Source organism: Hippocampus bargibanti, linkage group LG16 (assembly GCF_051943395.1).
Source record: "Hippocampus bargibanti isolate YZ-2025 linkage group LG16, ASM5194339v1, whole genome shotgun sequence".
NCBI classification, from domain to species: domain Eukaryota; kingdom Metazoa; phylum Chordata; class Actinopteri; order Syngnathiformes; family Syngnathidae; genus Hippocampus; species Hippocampus bargibanti.
The window spans coordinates 8,659,096-8,674,195 of record NC_142749.1 but is presented as its reverse complement, the minus strand read 5'-3'; the positions used below and the strand labels follow the sequence as shown (position 1 = coordinate 8,674,195).

The following is a 15,100-nucleotide window of genomic DNA, read 5'->3' as shown; positions in this document are numbered from 1 at the left end:
TAAAACTATAAATATGGAAGGAGCCAGCCAATTGATTCGATACAGGCGTACACACGTGAAGATGGTTACCGAGCCCCCTCTGGCGGACAAGTTGAGAAAATTCAATATGGATACGTACCTCGTGGTTGGTCCATTCTGCCACGATTAAACTTCGTGCAGGTCACCACAGTCTTCTTTTCCTTTCGGCTTTTCCCTTCAAGGGGTCACCACAGCAAATCAGTGTCCTCCATCTTGAGAGGTTTGATCCGCATGTTTGTTTTGGCCAAGCTTTTACGTCGGATGGCCTTCCTGGCACAACCCTCTGTATTTATCCGGGCTTGGGACCGGCACAAGAAGACATATGTCCCTTTGTGGCTACAGAACAAGCAACTGGCTCAGTAAAAGGCTCCCAAACACAAAATGGTCATCGGCACAGCAACATTCAAAAAAGCATAGTAATCTTCCGAAACAAAGGAAAACGAACGAAGCAACTGCTGATTTTAGATTGACGTTTGTAGAATAGTGGGAAAAAAGGGAAGGTACGTTGGAAGGCTGAAATAAAATGAACTGATCCCAAAACGCCATATAAATCAACATGTACAGTTACAGTACATGTATTGTGTTACATTGTGCAATGATTGATGGCGAAAAATCATTTGATCAACACAACATATGGAATTGTTTTCTTTTATTCAGACAACCCAAATAAAAGGCACGTAACATTGCGCATGTTCATGTAATAATTTGACAAACATACATTACAAAAAATGCAGGAATGTTTCATCTAATTGGAAAGCCTATTTTCTTATATGTACAAAATTACCATTGTTAATTTTCTAATACAAAAGTTTCATTAAAAAAAGGTTATTTTATCTTTCACATCTATCTTTACTAACATATCCGCAGATCTAAAATAGTTTTGTACAAAGATATACATTCAACTGCTTTCAGGAGGCTCATGGAATTTCCAATTCATATTTGTCTTAAAAAATAAAGAGATATTCAATTCAACAACAAAAAATGTTCAGTTTATCACATCATTGCTGTATCAAATTTGGCAAACAGTCTATTAAAGTGTATCTACGCAATACATACGTAGGCCTACATTATGAAAATAAAACTAGTTTAAAAAACAACTGAACAATAACAATCATGCATATTGCATTTTTTCAGCATCAATTGAACGTCTTCAGGAGTTGCAACACTGTCAGAAAACATTGCATTCATTAAAAAATATGTAAAGTTCAATATAGTGTTCAGGGTCATGCAATTTTAGTCCTGTCCAAATAATGTTATTACCTTTGTTTAAAAAATGCCTATCAACCCTCAGTGGGAAGAACAGACTGCTGTTTCTTAAAAAAATACAAATAAAACAATATGCACAGTAGATATGCCATTGTACAGCAAGTCAGTGAACGGTTATGGTTTTACTAATTCTGCCCTGATGGAAATAGGGAGGTTTGTAGTTAACCAAAGACATGAAACGGTCCTTCATGCAACATCTTACAATCACTCGACTATGACAACAAAGGGAGTGAAAAAAAGTACAAAACAATAAACATTCAAATCAAGATGAAATCCTCACTCCCAAAAGAATAAGTTCACTTGAAAATATTTCTTTTGAATATTGGAGGTACTGTGTAACATTTACTGTACTTGGCAAACAAAATCACTTTTACACAATGACCCTTGGAATTAATATACTGCAAATAAATTGAGCGCAACCGGTCTGATCTTACAATGAAAACAAAAACTAAATTAAAAGCAACTAAAATTAAGCAACTGTGCCCTCTCCCCTCCCAATAAAAAAGTCAGCAATGGTCTCTGGGCCTCAAAAATAACATTTGTCCTGGAAGGCTGTAGGGGATGTTACTTACTGGTGATCACTCAACGTATGGCCAATTTTTGTTCTGCAAACAATCTCAGAGAGATTTTCCAAACCAAAATGAAGTTAACACTAACAAACACAGAGAAGTCCAGAATGAATATGTGAAGTCCATGTTGTTTCAAAAGGTGTGTTTCCTGAGTGAGTCGTTTTGGGGTGGGAGGAGATAAACGGTGGTGATGCGGGGAGGTTGACAAGGGATTGAGACATCACATCAGATATATTTTTTATGACAGAAATAGCTTGAAATGCTTCATGATACCCCCCATGCCTTTCAAGTTTTAACCACGGTGAGACCAGAGAAACCAACTGGCACGTTAACTTGACCTTTAATGCTAATACTGCTGCTCTTTAACTGAGAAGGACGTGCGTTCAGTGCAAAACTCAATCCACTCTGACTCATTAGTGGGTGGGGGTGTAAAAAAATGTTACAACATATTAACACAAGTCTTCATGATTCCATAAAAATATAAAATTAAAAACATTTCATCAAGCAGACTCTATTTGATGTATCCTCTTAAAAGACACGAAAAACTTTAAGCGCACACTATTTCAAATTCACATCTGTACCTCAAGAGTGTAGTAACTACTATCTGGAAAAAAATGGAACAGCTGTAGCAAGTCAAAAAACATATTCCTCCATACACTTGGAAGCTGCTATCCCTTTTTTAAACTATGCATATTTTCTACATTAAATTTGGATAACCAGGCTACCGTTAGTGTACATAGCAACAACCAAAGGATCGGAGAAAAGCGGACCCATCTCTCCTCATCAATGGTAACTCCTATCTTCACCCTCCAAAACAACTGTGGTTCATCTTCCAAGACAGTCCATCATCATGTGGAAGGAATCACCTGACACACTGACACAGTACAGATCAGTTTGTCGCTCTGACTTAGCTAAGTCCTAAATTTGTCCTTATTTCGAGGACGGTCCTACTTGGATTTGACTCAAGCGTTGTGCATCTCCTATCATTCCTGCAGCATGAGTCATGATGCATCCGAGACAACACAGTCAATGCGGCACCCGCTTGGAGGCGTGACAGAAAAAAAAAGTATTTGAGCGGGGAAAAAAAAACAAAAAAAGACTTGGGCCAGAGGAGCAAACTGTGACTCTTAATCTTGTTTAACCTTATTTTCCCTTTTGTTGTGGCCGGTTCAACGCTCTTTTGCTTTTCTTTTTTTGTTGGTTTATTTTATTTACCAGGGTGGGGAAGATGGCAAGACTTGGGACAAGAAAGGCATGCTATCCACTGGCCGCATGGCAATGTTAAGCGGGCCGGCGATATTCATTGGCATGGGTGTGGTAATTGCGACTGGGTGGGCAATATTCATGGAGGCGGTGGAAGGGATGTTAACAGAGGCGATGTTGACGGGCCCGGTGATGGTGAGTGGGTGTTGAAGGCTGACCGGCGACGTGATGTTGACCGTGTTGGTACTAATGTTCATTTGCGCCGCTATGGTGACGCCGTTGTTATTGTTGTTGTTGGCGTTGCCCCGAATCATGGCTGTAGTGTTGGGAGTTGAAACAGTCACGGGTGTAGCTGAGGCAGAGTTGCAGACCTCTTCTGGGGAGCAACAAGGACCAGCCGTCAAATGTTTGCTTGTTTCAGAATTCTCATTTTTATCATAATTTCACAAACATGCATTTGTAAATTGGCATTAAGAAAAATGCACCTGAAATGCTTGATTCTTGTTGTGTGTTTTGTCACAGAATCTCAAGCCACAGAATCTCAATGGTGACTCGAGGGTTAAGTAGACAATAACAGTAGAAGAAGATATATACATACTGCCAACTCTGTAATGTGTCTTTATGTGGGGTGACTTGCATTCCAGGCAGTAATCCTTCTTCCCTACTTCCAAATTTCAAACGTCTTACTCTTCTCAGAGCTTCAATTCAGAATATCCATTCTTCTTTACAGGTGGAGAGATTGGAAAGTGGTCGCATGTCCCAGTTGACTTTGCGGCGAAAAGCGGACTACACAAAAAACTGGTCAGCAGTCAATCCAGGGAACACTAGTTTTCATCTATTACTGGTGACGGATATGGATAACTGGGAACGTTTTTTACGGGAGCTAAAATTCCGAGCCGCTGGCCAAGCTCAGCACTGTATTTGAAGGGATAGAAAGTGAGGTTTCATTAAAAAGGTAACTTAGTTAAAAAACGTCTTGCCATCAACATTGTTGCAGTCCAAAAACCAATGTTCCACTGCATTCTTAGGGGCTATTGACATCCTTTTCTGCCAGGTGCAAAATACCTTTGTTACAGTTGAAGTTGGCTTGGCCGTGTGTCTTCAAGTGGCTGGTGATGTAGGCCGCGCTCAACATCTTCCCACAGATGCTACAGGTCACCTTTCCCTCATGTCTGATCATGTGAGAACGCAGACGGTCTTTGGTGGCAAAAGCAGAGGTACATGCCTGCCAGCCCCAAAACACAACAGGTAAAAGGTCAAACGATATAATGAAGACAATCACCTCTGCAGTAAATCCCAACCATGAAATGTAAATAGAGGGCAAACGTACCGTCACTTGACATTTAAACGGTCGTTCAGAGGAATGAACATGCTTCACGTGACAACTCAAGTGGTCGGGCCTGCCGAGGAGAAAAAATAATAATAATAAAAAGGTGAATTAATGAAATTAGAGTTGTCATGCAGACAGGCTTTGTGTACATAAACACATTCTGAGTGCCAAATATTAATAAATGACCCTAACGTGTTTACTCAACCACATTCAAATGATTGGTAACATGGAACGGAGTTCTCAAGCGATGCAGTGTCACATTATCACATAAATGTAATTACCATAACCATCACATTGAATCAAATAAGTACGCTCACTATTACTTTTATGAGCTCCACTGCGCACATCCGTATGCTGTATGCTTGCTTTGAGGGGCTTGTGTGAGCCCTTAAAAGTTGTGTCAGTGGCAGTTGATTCTCCACAATCAATCATGCGTGATTTGGTTTGGCCTAGTTTCAGGAAGCAGCACACTGGGATGGTGTACCATTACATTGTACACTTGTTTACTCCCAGGAAAGTGGCCGTTGACGCTGACACTGCACTCAGATTCGTCCAATTTGCTTGCATAAATACTTAGTGAATATGAATGCAAGTATTTTGGAGTCATCCTCCTGGATTTTTTTTTTCTGCTTAATGGCTAATGTGAAAACATGTGTCGATTAGCATGAAAGCATGTTCAGATTGCTTATCCGATGCTCCATTTTGGTAGAACATAAACTTTTGGAATTAATGTGCAGTCATGGTGCAGAAATAAAAACAAAATCACCTAATTGATTGAAACCGTTCTTGTCCATTGATTATAAGGACATTCCCTTAGTGATACTGCCTGTTGACCATTAAAAGTGAGTCTCTGGCATTGATAATCTCAGTTTGGCATGGACCCACGACTGGCAGCTGGATAGTTCTGGTGACGCCGAGGGTTGAATCATTCTAGCGGGAGTGAGTAAGGGCGCTTGTGTTGGCAGTTGCTTGAGAGCCGGAAAGATTCAGGCTGCTGCATTTTTTTAATTGCCGATCCAAACAAATGAAATGTCACATTGACGTTTCTCAGTCTGATGAAATGGAGCTTTTTCGCTGCTTTTTTGGGTCCCAATCCAAGAGAAGCAGGCAAAATAGAGTGTGGTAGATGCCAGCAGATCGGGCTAAGTGGCAGTGACTCAGTGACCTTTCCCTCAGTGCCCTCGCTTTCCAGCATGCAGACAAATGCCTTACCAACCTCACTCACTGGAGGCATGCCTGAAATTGGCTCACATATAAGTGTGATCATGTAAGCAAAGGCAAACGAGACATCGCCCTAGTTGCATTAATATTCGTGGCTCATTGGATAAAATAACACCAAAAACATCAAAAGATATGAAGAGCCAACAGGTGCAATTAGTTTTTTTTTAATAGGCATAAGGTGGCCACGAATAAAATTCATTGCAAAGAAGGCGACTGATGAGACCTATATTTCATAACATAAAAAAACAACAACAATGGACAAAGATTAACAGAAATTACTGACTGATAGTGTACATTCACTTCTCCTTGGTGTCCCTCGGAAACTTCAACTCGTCCAGAATTCTTCAGCCCGGATCATCACCAGAACCTCATCCTTTCACCACAGCACCCCCGTTGTCCAAGAGCTCCACTGGCTCCCGGTCAAATATATAATCAACTTTAAAATTCTTCTTTATACATTTAAAGCTATCCATAACATTGCCCCCCATACCTATCTGACCTTCTTGAAATTTATATTCCCTCAGATCGTTTTGCTCCTCCACACCTCTGTGTACCCCCTGCCCGGCATGATGGGGGACAGAGCTTTCAGCCGCTCTGCCTCCAAACTCTGGAACTCACCTCCTCTCAATATTCGCAACATTGATTCTCTTCCCACCTTCAAATCCCATTTGAAAACCCACCTATTTAAAATTGCATTTTCTGTGTAGCTTTATCTCGTGTTTCTATTTATAATTGTATTTTATTTATTTTTGTATATATGCTTGTTTGTGACCGTAAAGTGTCAATGAGAGCTTTGAAAGGCGCTTTAAATAAAATGTATTATTATTATTATAAACGTATATATTTAAATATTCAGAGATGGCAGTATTTCAGTCTAAACTCCCCCAACCGCCCCCAAAATATAAAATTTATAGCCTGAAAGCACTTAAACACAGTTTCACAGTTCCGTCATTCTCATCTGATAAGATGATTAGCATAAAAAGACACGACCGACAAGAACAATTTAGGAGTTAACTGCGATGTCAACCTTACCTGGAAAAACCTTTCCCACAGACGGAACACACATAGGGCTTATGGACTCCACCATCGTGAGATCGAACATGGTAGGTCATTCGGTCTTTCCTTTTAAACCGCTGGTGGCAAATGGGGCACTCAAAGGGCTTTTCGTCCGAATGGGACAGCTTGTGGCGATTCAGATGGTAAACATCACGGAAGGCCTTGCCACACATCTCACAGCCATGGTTCTTCTTGACAGGTTTGGCAGGTTTCTTTGGGACAGTCTGCTGGTGGTGCGAAATATTACCCATTGCCGAAGTCATGATGCTCGCTCCCGAAGAGACGGACGTGGTCGCTGTGGAAAGGATGCCCGCCGCCGTGGAGATGTAAGAAACATTTCCGTTGTTTTCTCGCTGCATCGTGGAAATCATTGGCACCATGGTCGGGGCCGTCTGTGCAGTCTTCTTTGGCCGCGACACCATTTTGATACCTGTGTGGCTGGACTCATGGCGTCGCAGATGGTAGCTGTCGCGGAAGGCTTTGTTGCAGTAGCCACAAACAAATGGCGTTTTGCCTTTGTGCTCCTTCTTTATCACAGGCACGGGTGGCCGTCCGCCTCCTCCACTGGCCACATTGTCTTTTAGGAGATCTAGAGCAATGGAAGGGTTCTTCTGGTCCATTTGGATGGGAAGCACAGGTTTTTGGTCAATTGGTTCACTTCCTGCATTAAGAAGGGGCAGCAGGCTGTTCTGGGCCACCTGGTGCTGATGGTGGAGGGCTTCATTAGCCTGCTGGTGGAATTAAAAAAAACATTATTGTAATGTTTTCAAAAAAAGTGTTTAATGTATGGTAACTATAAAGTACAATTATTGAATATGGTCGATATACATGAAACCAAATTAGTCAATGAACTTAATGCTTCCATGGAAATGTATTATCTAATATAGAATACATTTTTTGTAAGCTTGATATCCATATTCAATCAGAGTTGTTTAAAACCACAAATCAAATATTTGAAATTGAATTGTGTGATGATCTTACAAAACATAACTATTTCACCTCAAGATGACTGAGGCGGTATCCAAATGGACTACTCGAAGGCCAATGGTTGAGTTTTAATTAAACAAATGTGAGAGCCAAACGGGCTCCAGACTTTTGATTTCAGAAGATTTGTGAGGAATGAAGTTGACGCCACCAATACAAAAGAATCTAAATACTTACTGGACCCTACCCCCCTAAAAAAAAAAAAAATCCAATTTTGACCCTGCGGATTCATCCAATAACTGTCAAACACACATTCCACACTAGAGGCATAACAGATTGTAGGATGCAGCCAAAAAGACTTTAAAGAGCACACTATTTTGCAATCGAACGACAACACATTTGCAGGTCAGGAGAGGTCGTAAAAAGCAAATATCTAGGTTATAAAGCACAATGGAAAGTGGCACAGCAAATCACTGGTTTGTGGCCTTGCCCACAAACACATCAGAATTGATATTTAGGTGAACATCCTCATGAACCTCATTCGACCTTTTGGAGGACGTTGGTAAATTCTGGAATTATTTTGATTGGCAATATTAAATATCCAGATAGGATCACATGTGATAGAAATTTATGGTCACTTTTATGCTGCAAAAATACATTCTGAGGTTTCAACAAGAAACAAACTTGACAGAGGAAAGACATCATAATCTAAATCAGAAAACTAGAAGGAATTATACAAAATAATACTTGGGTGCTTGAAAAATATAGAAGTACAAATAAATACAGGTTTTATTCAACTGGTGTACAATACATCAATACACCTATTATTAAATAGTGAGCAATACTATTTGTTTAGTATTGTACATAATGTAACGGTGTCTTACAATGGTACAATATACCTTTCAGGAATTAAAGAGGAAAAAAGATGAATTACCTGTCGACTACGATATTACTGTATTTTTATGTTGGTCTTTACGGTGTTACTTGGAGAGCTAAGCATTTTTCGCGTTGGGACCAAAAAAAAGAGAAAACCTGCCTTGTAGTATAACAGCACAAAACATTTGACAATATGAGCAAATGGAAAATTTGTGGTCCACTCTACGCAGTTCGAAATGTGCAAAAAAAATGTTGCCGTGAATGGCCAAGGTGAAATGCTTGACCTTTCCCTTTGAGGTTCAATCATCCATTGAAGAAGGCCAGCAGAGAAAGAAGTTGCAAGAGTAAAAAGGTCGGGGCTCAGAAAGAAAAATGAACCGCACAATGTCCTCCTTATGTCATCTAGCCTATTGTGAAAGACACAAATTTGAGCAGTGATGCACTAGGGCCGCAGCGGGGGTGCTTTGTATGCTCATCTTCATTGATTTGGCTCATCTATTCATGAGCCGGGGACATTGTTTATCCACACACCACTCAGAGAATCTCGCAGTCAGTTTGCCGATGTGCAGGGGAACCTGGGAGGGGAACTCATGCAGATTGCCACCAAGCTCACACATTTCTCAAAGCACCTGCTCACACTTGCCACCCTCCAGGATTAGTCATCATTATGCAACGCTACCCTGTCCCACTAGAGCGCCAGGCGGTGTCAGGGTGCCGTTTGGGGTGGCCGGGCAATCCCGGGGAAGCTTCTGAAGCGCACACATTGCATGCAGCGTGTCCCTGATGCAGAGGTGCAGGGCCCGTTACAAGCTGCTGTGCATTCACGCAGCTCTGACCATTTTGACACAAATGCGCTCTGACAACTGAGGCTGCTCGCTCATAAATAACATCAAAATGGAGGGAGCGTCCTGGCGGCTCTATGGGCCACTGTAGACTTGAACAGCTCTTGCAGTCGTGAGTCTGATTATGTGCCGTCTTGCCTCCATCTTTTGTGTCTCACTATACAGCTGCTTGGCATAATCCCATTTTGGACCAAAACAAAGGCCATGTGAAAAAAAATGATAGAAAGGGGAGGGAATGAAGGAAAAGAGGTAGAGTTGCAGAAAAGAGGGAGAGCTTCAGAAATCATTGTTTGATGTTAAAAAAAAAAACAGTTTTGCTTGTAAGAACTATTTCAGCTTGGTTTTCATTTGTTCCCAATTCTTAAGGTGTTCCTAACCAGAACTCTCACTTCACCCTCTCACCCTCACTTCACTGGAAGCTTATGTCTACACTTTGTTGGAAAGTATAAATAGGAATTATGAATGTACATTGAAATACAGCCAAAAGTACTGAGGAGTCATTAAAACTGAAAAAAAAACAACAAAAAAGAAAAACGAGACAAAATAGGGCCATGAATTCCCATTTCTTTTTCCATGAATTTGAACACCAACATGAGTAGTATGTAAAAAAAGCTGGTCACTCATCACGATGCAACACAATTTAGTTTGATAATTATGGGTGGATGGAGAGTCATGCTGTTGCCATAACTGGGGCAATTTGCCAATATTGATCCAACTAGCTTTGGATATCAAACATTCCAAAAAATATCATGTCGGCTTTAGAGATGTGACAAGAATTTCAGGGAAAATGGATTACAACCACCATCACACCAATAAGCAGCTTGAAATTCAGGCTTTTAATGAGACTACATTAATTAACAAATACTGGTAGCTAACATTTGAGGCTCAAATGTGTACCTGAAGAGTCAAGCTCTTTGCTGAGCAAAAATGTAATTTGACAACGTAAAACTAACTCACTTTTAAAAACACCTATATTTTGTGTGTATACTCTGATAAGAAAATGCTCATGCCATCATCCAAATAATTTGCCCAGCTGTCCTGACCAAAGAACAGATTCTCTATGACCTCCACTCAAAACATAATTTCGAAGAACACGAGACCTGAAAATGAGCAGACAAGAACTTGAAACTGAAAGCGTTACTCAGAAGTGTATTGCTAAGCAGATGCAAACAACCTTTGCGCTGAGCTTTGTGAATTCCATTTTCCAGAATGACACCAGAGGTGTCGGAGCAGTTGGAATGAATATTATGTATAAACAGTCTACTTCCGGTGTGTCACGCGCGCACACACACACACACACACACACACACACACACACACACACACACACACACACACACACACACACACACACACACACACACACACACACACACACACACACACACACACACACACACACACACACACACACACACACACACACACACAACCGATTGGCTGCTTTCCATTCTGTTGCACCGGACTAACAGACTTTCAGCTTTCTCACACCCCAGGAACAAAAAAATTTGAAGGAATTTTGGAACATTCTCATGGATTTCTCTGACTCACAATTTCCATACTATAAACATGATAATGGACATATATGAATGATTATGAACAACAAGTGGGCTGTACATAGAGTGTTCAGGTGTGGAAAGTGTCAAACTTGACATTTTTGACAAGATGTACTTTCCTGAAGAGTGTTCAAGTCATCACTCTGCATAGTTTATGGAGTAGCCACTCTTCACGTTTTTAACTATTATTATTATTATACCAAGATGAGGCATCAATAATATTTGTGCAAATATTAATGCCACTGTATATAAAACAATTCAGTATGGCATTAAAAATCAATGTAAATTTCAGAGGGTATACGATCAGTATTCCTCTAAGAGAACAGAACACATTCTGAAGCTGGCGTGTTGCTCCTCTCTTCCACTGGGAGTCTGAACATTTACAAAAGACCAAAAGACAAAGTAACAGTGTGAGGTACATAATACAAGTGTGGATACTGGCGTCTGGCACGATGCCAGATATTTTAAAACAAGCCACACTGTCCATCTGTCTTCATCGCCCAAACAGAGAAGCACTCCAGAGGCCCACGAGAAAATTTTAAAATAAAAAAATCCATCATCTTTACATGATGAGTGCGTTCATAGAAGGATAAAGTACTTTATTGTGCTAAGGCTCATATTCTTCAGAACAACAACAACAACAACAACAACAAACAAGCTAATTTGTCACTGATTTAAAAAACAAACGAACTCAAAGGCATGGCCGATCCCAGCGGAACTTTTTGCCAATTTTAGATTTTTAGACTAAGTATCATAATTATCAGTCTAACTATGGTAAATACATGAAATGAGAGTCGAATAAGTAACTTAACATTCACATGGGCATATTCTACACAGATACGAAAAGCTACGACACTCAAACATCTCTGCTCATAAACCAATCTTGTTGGAAGCTGTGATGAATTATACTGGGCTGAAGCAAGCATGTCCCAATGTTTTTAAGCAGCAGCAATGTGACAAGATTTCACAAAAATCACAGTTGGAAGGGGCACTTCAATGCACAATGCTTAAAAATGTTTTGGGAAAATGGGATGATGGGTTCCAGAATGTTTTTTTTTAACCTTACCAATTAACCCCCCCCCCCCCTCACGTGTACCTTTTATCGGCTATTTTGAAGCATTCAATGCTCATTAAATGTTTTTTTCCCCCAAATTCCAAAAACATGGTGGCCAATTCTACGTTCAAATCAATGGAACTAACTTGGGGTATAAATTACATTTTCTAGAAATAAGTGACTGTTTCTATTTCGTCTGAATATTCAATGCCACTTTTTTTCAGACCCATAACAGAACAAGTATGCACTCTTTGAGTACTCACTGATGAAGAGTACCGATACATGTGTGACGGGTGTCACTGTGCACTCCGTTACACATGCAGTATTTTTTGAGAGAAAAAAAAAAGAATACAATGACAAAACCATGAGGAAAAACCCTTTCTTAGAGACAATGATTCTCCAATGTGTAAAACTGCCGCAGCAGAGCACCAACTGTTGCTGAGGACGACTTGATGTCAGACTTTCTTTCCCCTTAGGTACTGGTGCTTTGTATCTGGCAAAATATGGCCAGTATCAGTTCAATACGTAATACATGGTTTCTGTAGGTGTCTATCCCCACAATAAAATCTCAGTTTTGCTCAGGGATGCTTATCGGCATGTTACCTGCATCTTGAGATTGCTATGATATAAAGCACTCATTTAATTTAAGTCAGTACCAACGCTGATTTATATCCACATAGAATTTGAGAGTATTTCCAAACGGAATCGTGAATGCACTATCTGAAATCTAAAACACGGCTATAGACATTGACATATATCTGTACACCATAACCCCACAAAAAAAACTATTCGCTTGCTTCGGCGACGTCATCTCAATCTATCACGCTCGTAAATACCACACGATGAACTGTGTGTATCCGAGCAGGAGAACATCGTGTTCCGCGCGATTTTAAATTCCATGGCGCCTCACCACTCAAGAGTCAATCTAAAAACAAGAAATGAACCAGCATTAGCCGATTCGTAGCTAGTGTTAGCCGATTTTGTGTGCATAGTTTGAATTCCTTTCGGCGACGCTCAGCAGAACAAACCGACAAATACATGGATGGAGCCTCGGCCTTTTAGTTACTAAGAAGTTCCTGCAATGTAGGTGCTCGGCGAGTCACGGCCACTCCATGGCGACAAATTACTTTAATTGAGTTTCGGGTGAACGTGATGCAGGTTTTACGCAACACCGTTAGCTAAGTCGGCTAGTGAACGCTACAGACGCTGCGGGAGGAAAGTTGGCCGCAAACCACCGTTATCAGCTGCAGAGATTTTCGAAGCCCACATAAATACTCGGTGTACGCGACTAGGGATACATATATATTAGTATTTATAGCAAAATCTCGGTTTTGATTTTATGATTATTGACCATCCGAAAAACGCGTTCCGACTGGGCTCAATCTGCTTTGTGTGCGGGTTGATTGTAACGGTGCAGTGCCTCACTTGAAATGATCCCGCATGTTTGGCTGGGATCGACTTGGAAAACAAACTTTAGAGAATAAATTCGTCATTTTGCGACAGCACTCGACTTCTACAAATATCCGGCATGTATTAAACAAATCGCGTGTCAGCTTCTCTTGGAGGATGTTTTTTTTGTTCTTCAAGCGTCAATCCCGACCCTCACAGCTGGAAGCCAGGATTCGTTTACCATTGTTTTGCTTGGTTACTTGTTCTTCGCACAACTCGTTTAAAAACTGCTTTTGCCGCCAAAAGACTCGGTGTTTGCAGTTAAAGTTTTCCCCGTGCGAAAAATAGCATCTCCCACCCCCGATGCAGTCAACTTACTTGGAAAAGAAACGTACTCCAGCTTGCCTCCATTTCCACACTTAGTAATTCTGTAGGAAACCTAGTAGAAGCCTATAACAAAGCAACCAAACATGGCAGCTGAAACAACTTCCGGTAACCTTAAGGGTTGTACCATTTTACAAAAAACACAGGGTATGAGAGTTTAATGTTTTAAAATTGCGCATATTTTACGTTCTTTTATCAAATTATATTTTTTTTTTTCAAAAAAGATTATTTGTAATTGTGTCAATTATTGAATTACTAAAGCAGTAAATTACCCTCTGCAGGTCTCCTACGATGAGGATTATTTTCAAAACATCCCCATTTGATGTGTCTGGTGATTCTGTCCGTGCATATTTTATTTAGTATCCGCGATGTCGCATGTGGCTCTTTCATGGATATATTTTATAAATCTTCCCTTTGTGGAAGAATAAAATCTCGAAATGGGTTTCTCTCTTTATATCAACGATGTAGTGTTATCCCTCTTACCGATTACAAACATTGGATCAACAAACACTGCGGCTCCCTCCGACTTTACCTTTCTTTTTCATTCATGAATTAGGGATGAATGAACTCTTGGTTGTGCACTGTCCAGTAGTATCGTTCATAGCATGTATTCCTCACTCTTTGCTGAAACTATTCGGATTACTATGTGAGTGTGACAATTTCATGAATTTGTAACATGGACTTGTGCAGATTGTAAAATGAGATTGTGTGCAATAATCAATCTGCGATGAGCAAAAGCATATATTTCTTAAATGATTTTTGAATATAGAGGCCGCTGGTGAACCTTGAAAACATTTTTCACCTCCATTACAATAACTTCGCCGAGAGTCGTTCGTGTGGTTAGCATCATCTAGCTGCAGTCTTCACACATTTCACTCTTTGACATAGTATTTCCACAAAAGACACCAAAACCTGGATTGTTATTGGACTGTCCAAAACATTGAGGTCATTTCACTGCTCTGTGCATTAAAATGCTAGTTTGAAGAAGAAATGGTTGGCCTAACGCATCCAACACGGGTTTCCGTCCAAGTATTATCAATGTATATTACCCATATTTTTACTGAACTGCTGCTTCGATGTTGGACAGTATTAATTTCTGTTTAACACATGCCTCCTCAAACTCAACTGCCCACTTTAGATTTTGTATATGCAAACAACAAATCTCTGCAACAGCTCTCATAACTTTTGAAATCTGTGTAAGATGTGGCCTGTTTCATAATACTCTTGCATCCATTTTGCATACACTTGACCCCGTTCGGGTCACAGATGAGCTTAAGCCTATTACATCTGACAATCCATTTAGTCTACTCTCACATTGATACATATGAACATTCGATTCTTCAATGAAACGACCATACCTGTTTTCAGGAATGCGGGAGGAAGCTGTATATTTTGAACTCATCCAACATAAC

At 40.4% G+C, this 15,100-nt stretch overlaps 1 protein-coding gene across 3 annotated transcripts; it reads right to left on the bottom strand.

Moving 5' to 3' along the window:
* Positions 1–652: 652 nt before the first annotated feature.
* On the bottom strand, positions 653–13,774 carry LOC148886305 (vascular endothelial zinc finger 1-like). 3 transcript variants are annotated; one of them, XM_089017388.1, is made up of 5 exons: positions 13,683–13,774; positions 6,640–7,394; positions 4,387–4,456; positions 4,122–4,281; positions 653–3,432 (listed from the first exon to the last, which is right to left on the bottom strand). In XM_089017388.1, the coding sequence occupies exons 1-5, from the start codon at positions 13,713–13,715 to the stop codon at positions 3,065–3,067; spliced, it is 1,386 nt and encodes a 461-aa protein (XP_088873514.1). In that variant the 5' UTR covers positions 13,716–13,774; the 3' UTR covers positions 653–3,064. The 3 variants fall into 3 exon arrangements, with proteins under 3 accessions (XP_088873514.1, XP_088873515.1, XP_088873516.1); XM_089017389.1 differs by having other exon boundaries at positions 653–3,429; XM_089017390.1 differs by having other exon boundaries at positions 6,640–7,391; positions 13,683–13,747.
* Positions 13,775–15,100: the final 1,326 nt, after the last annotated feature.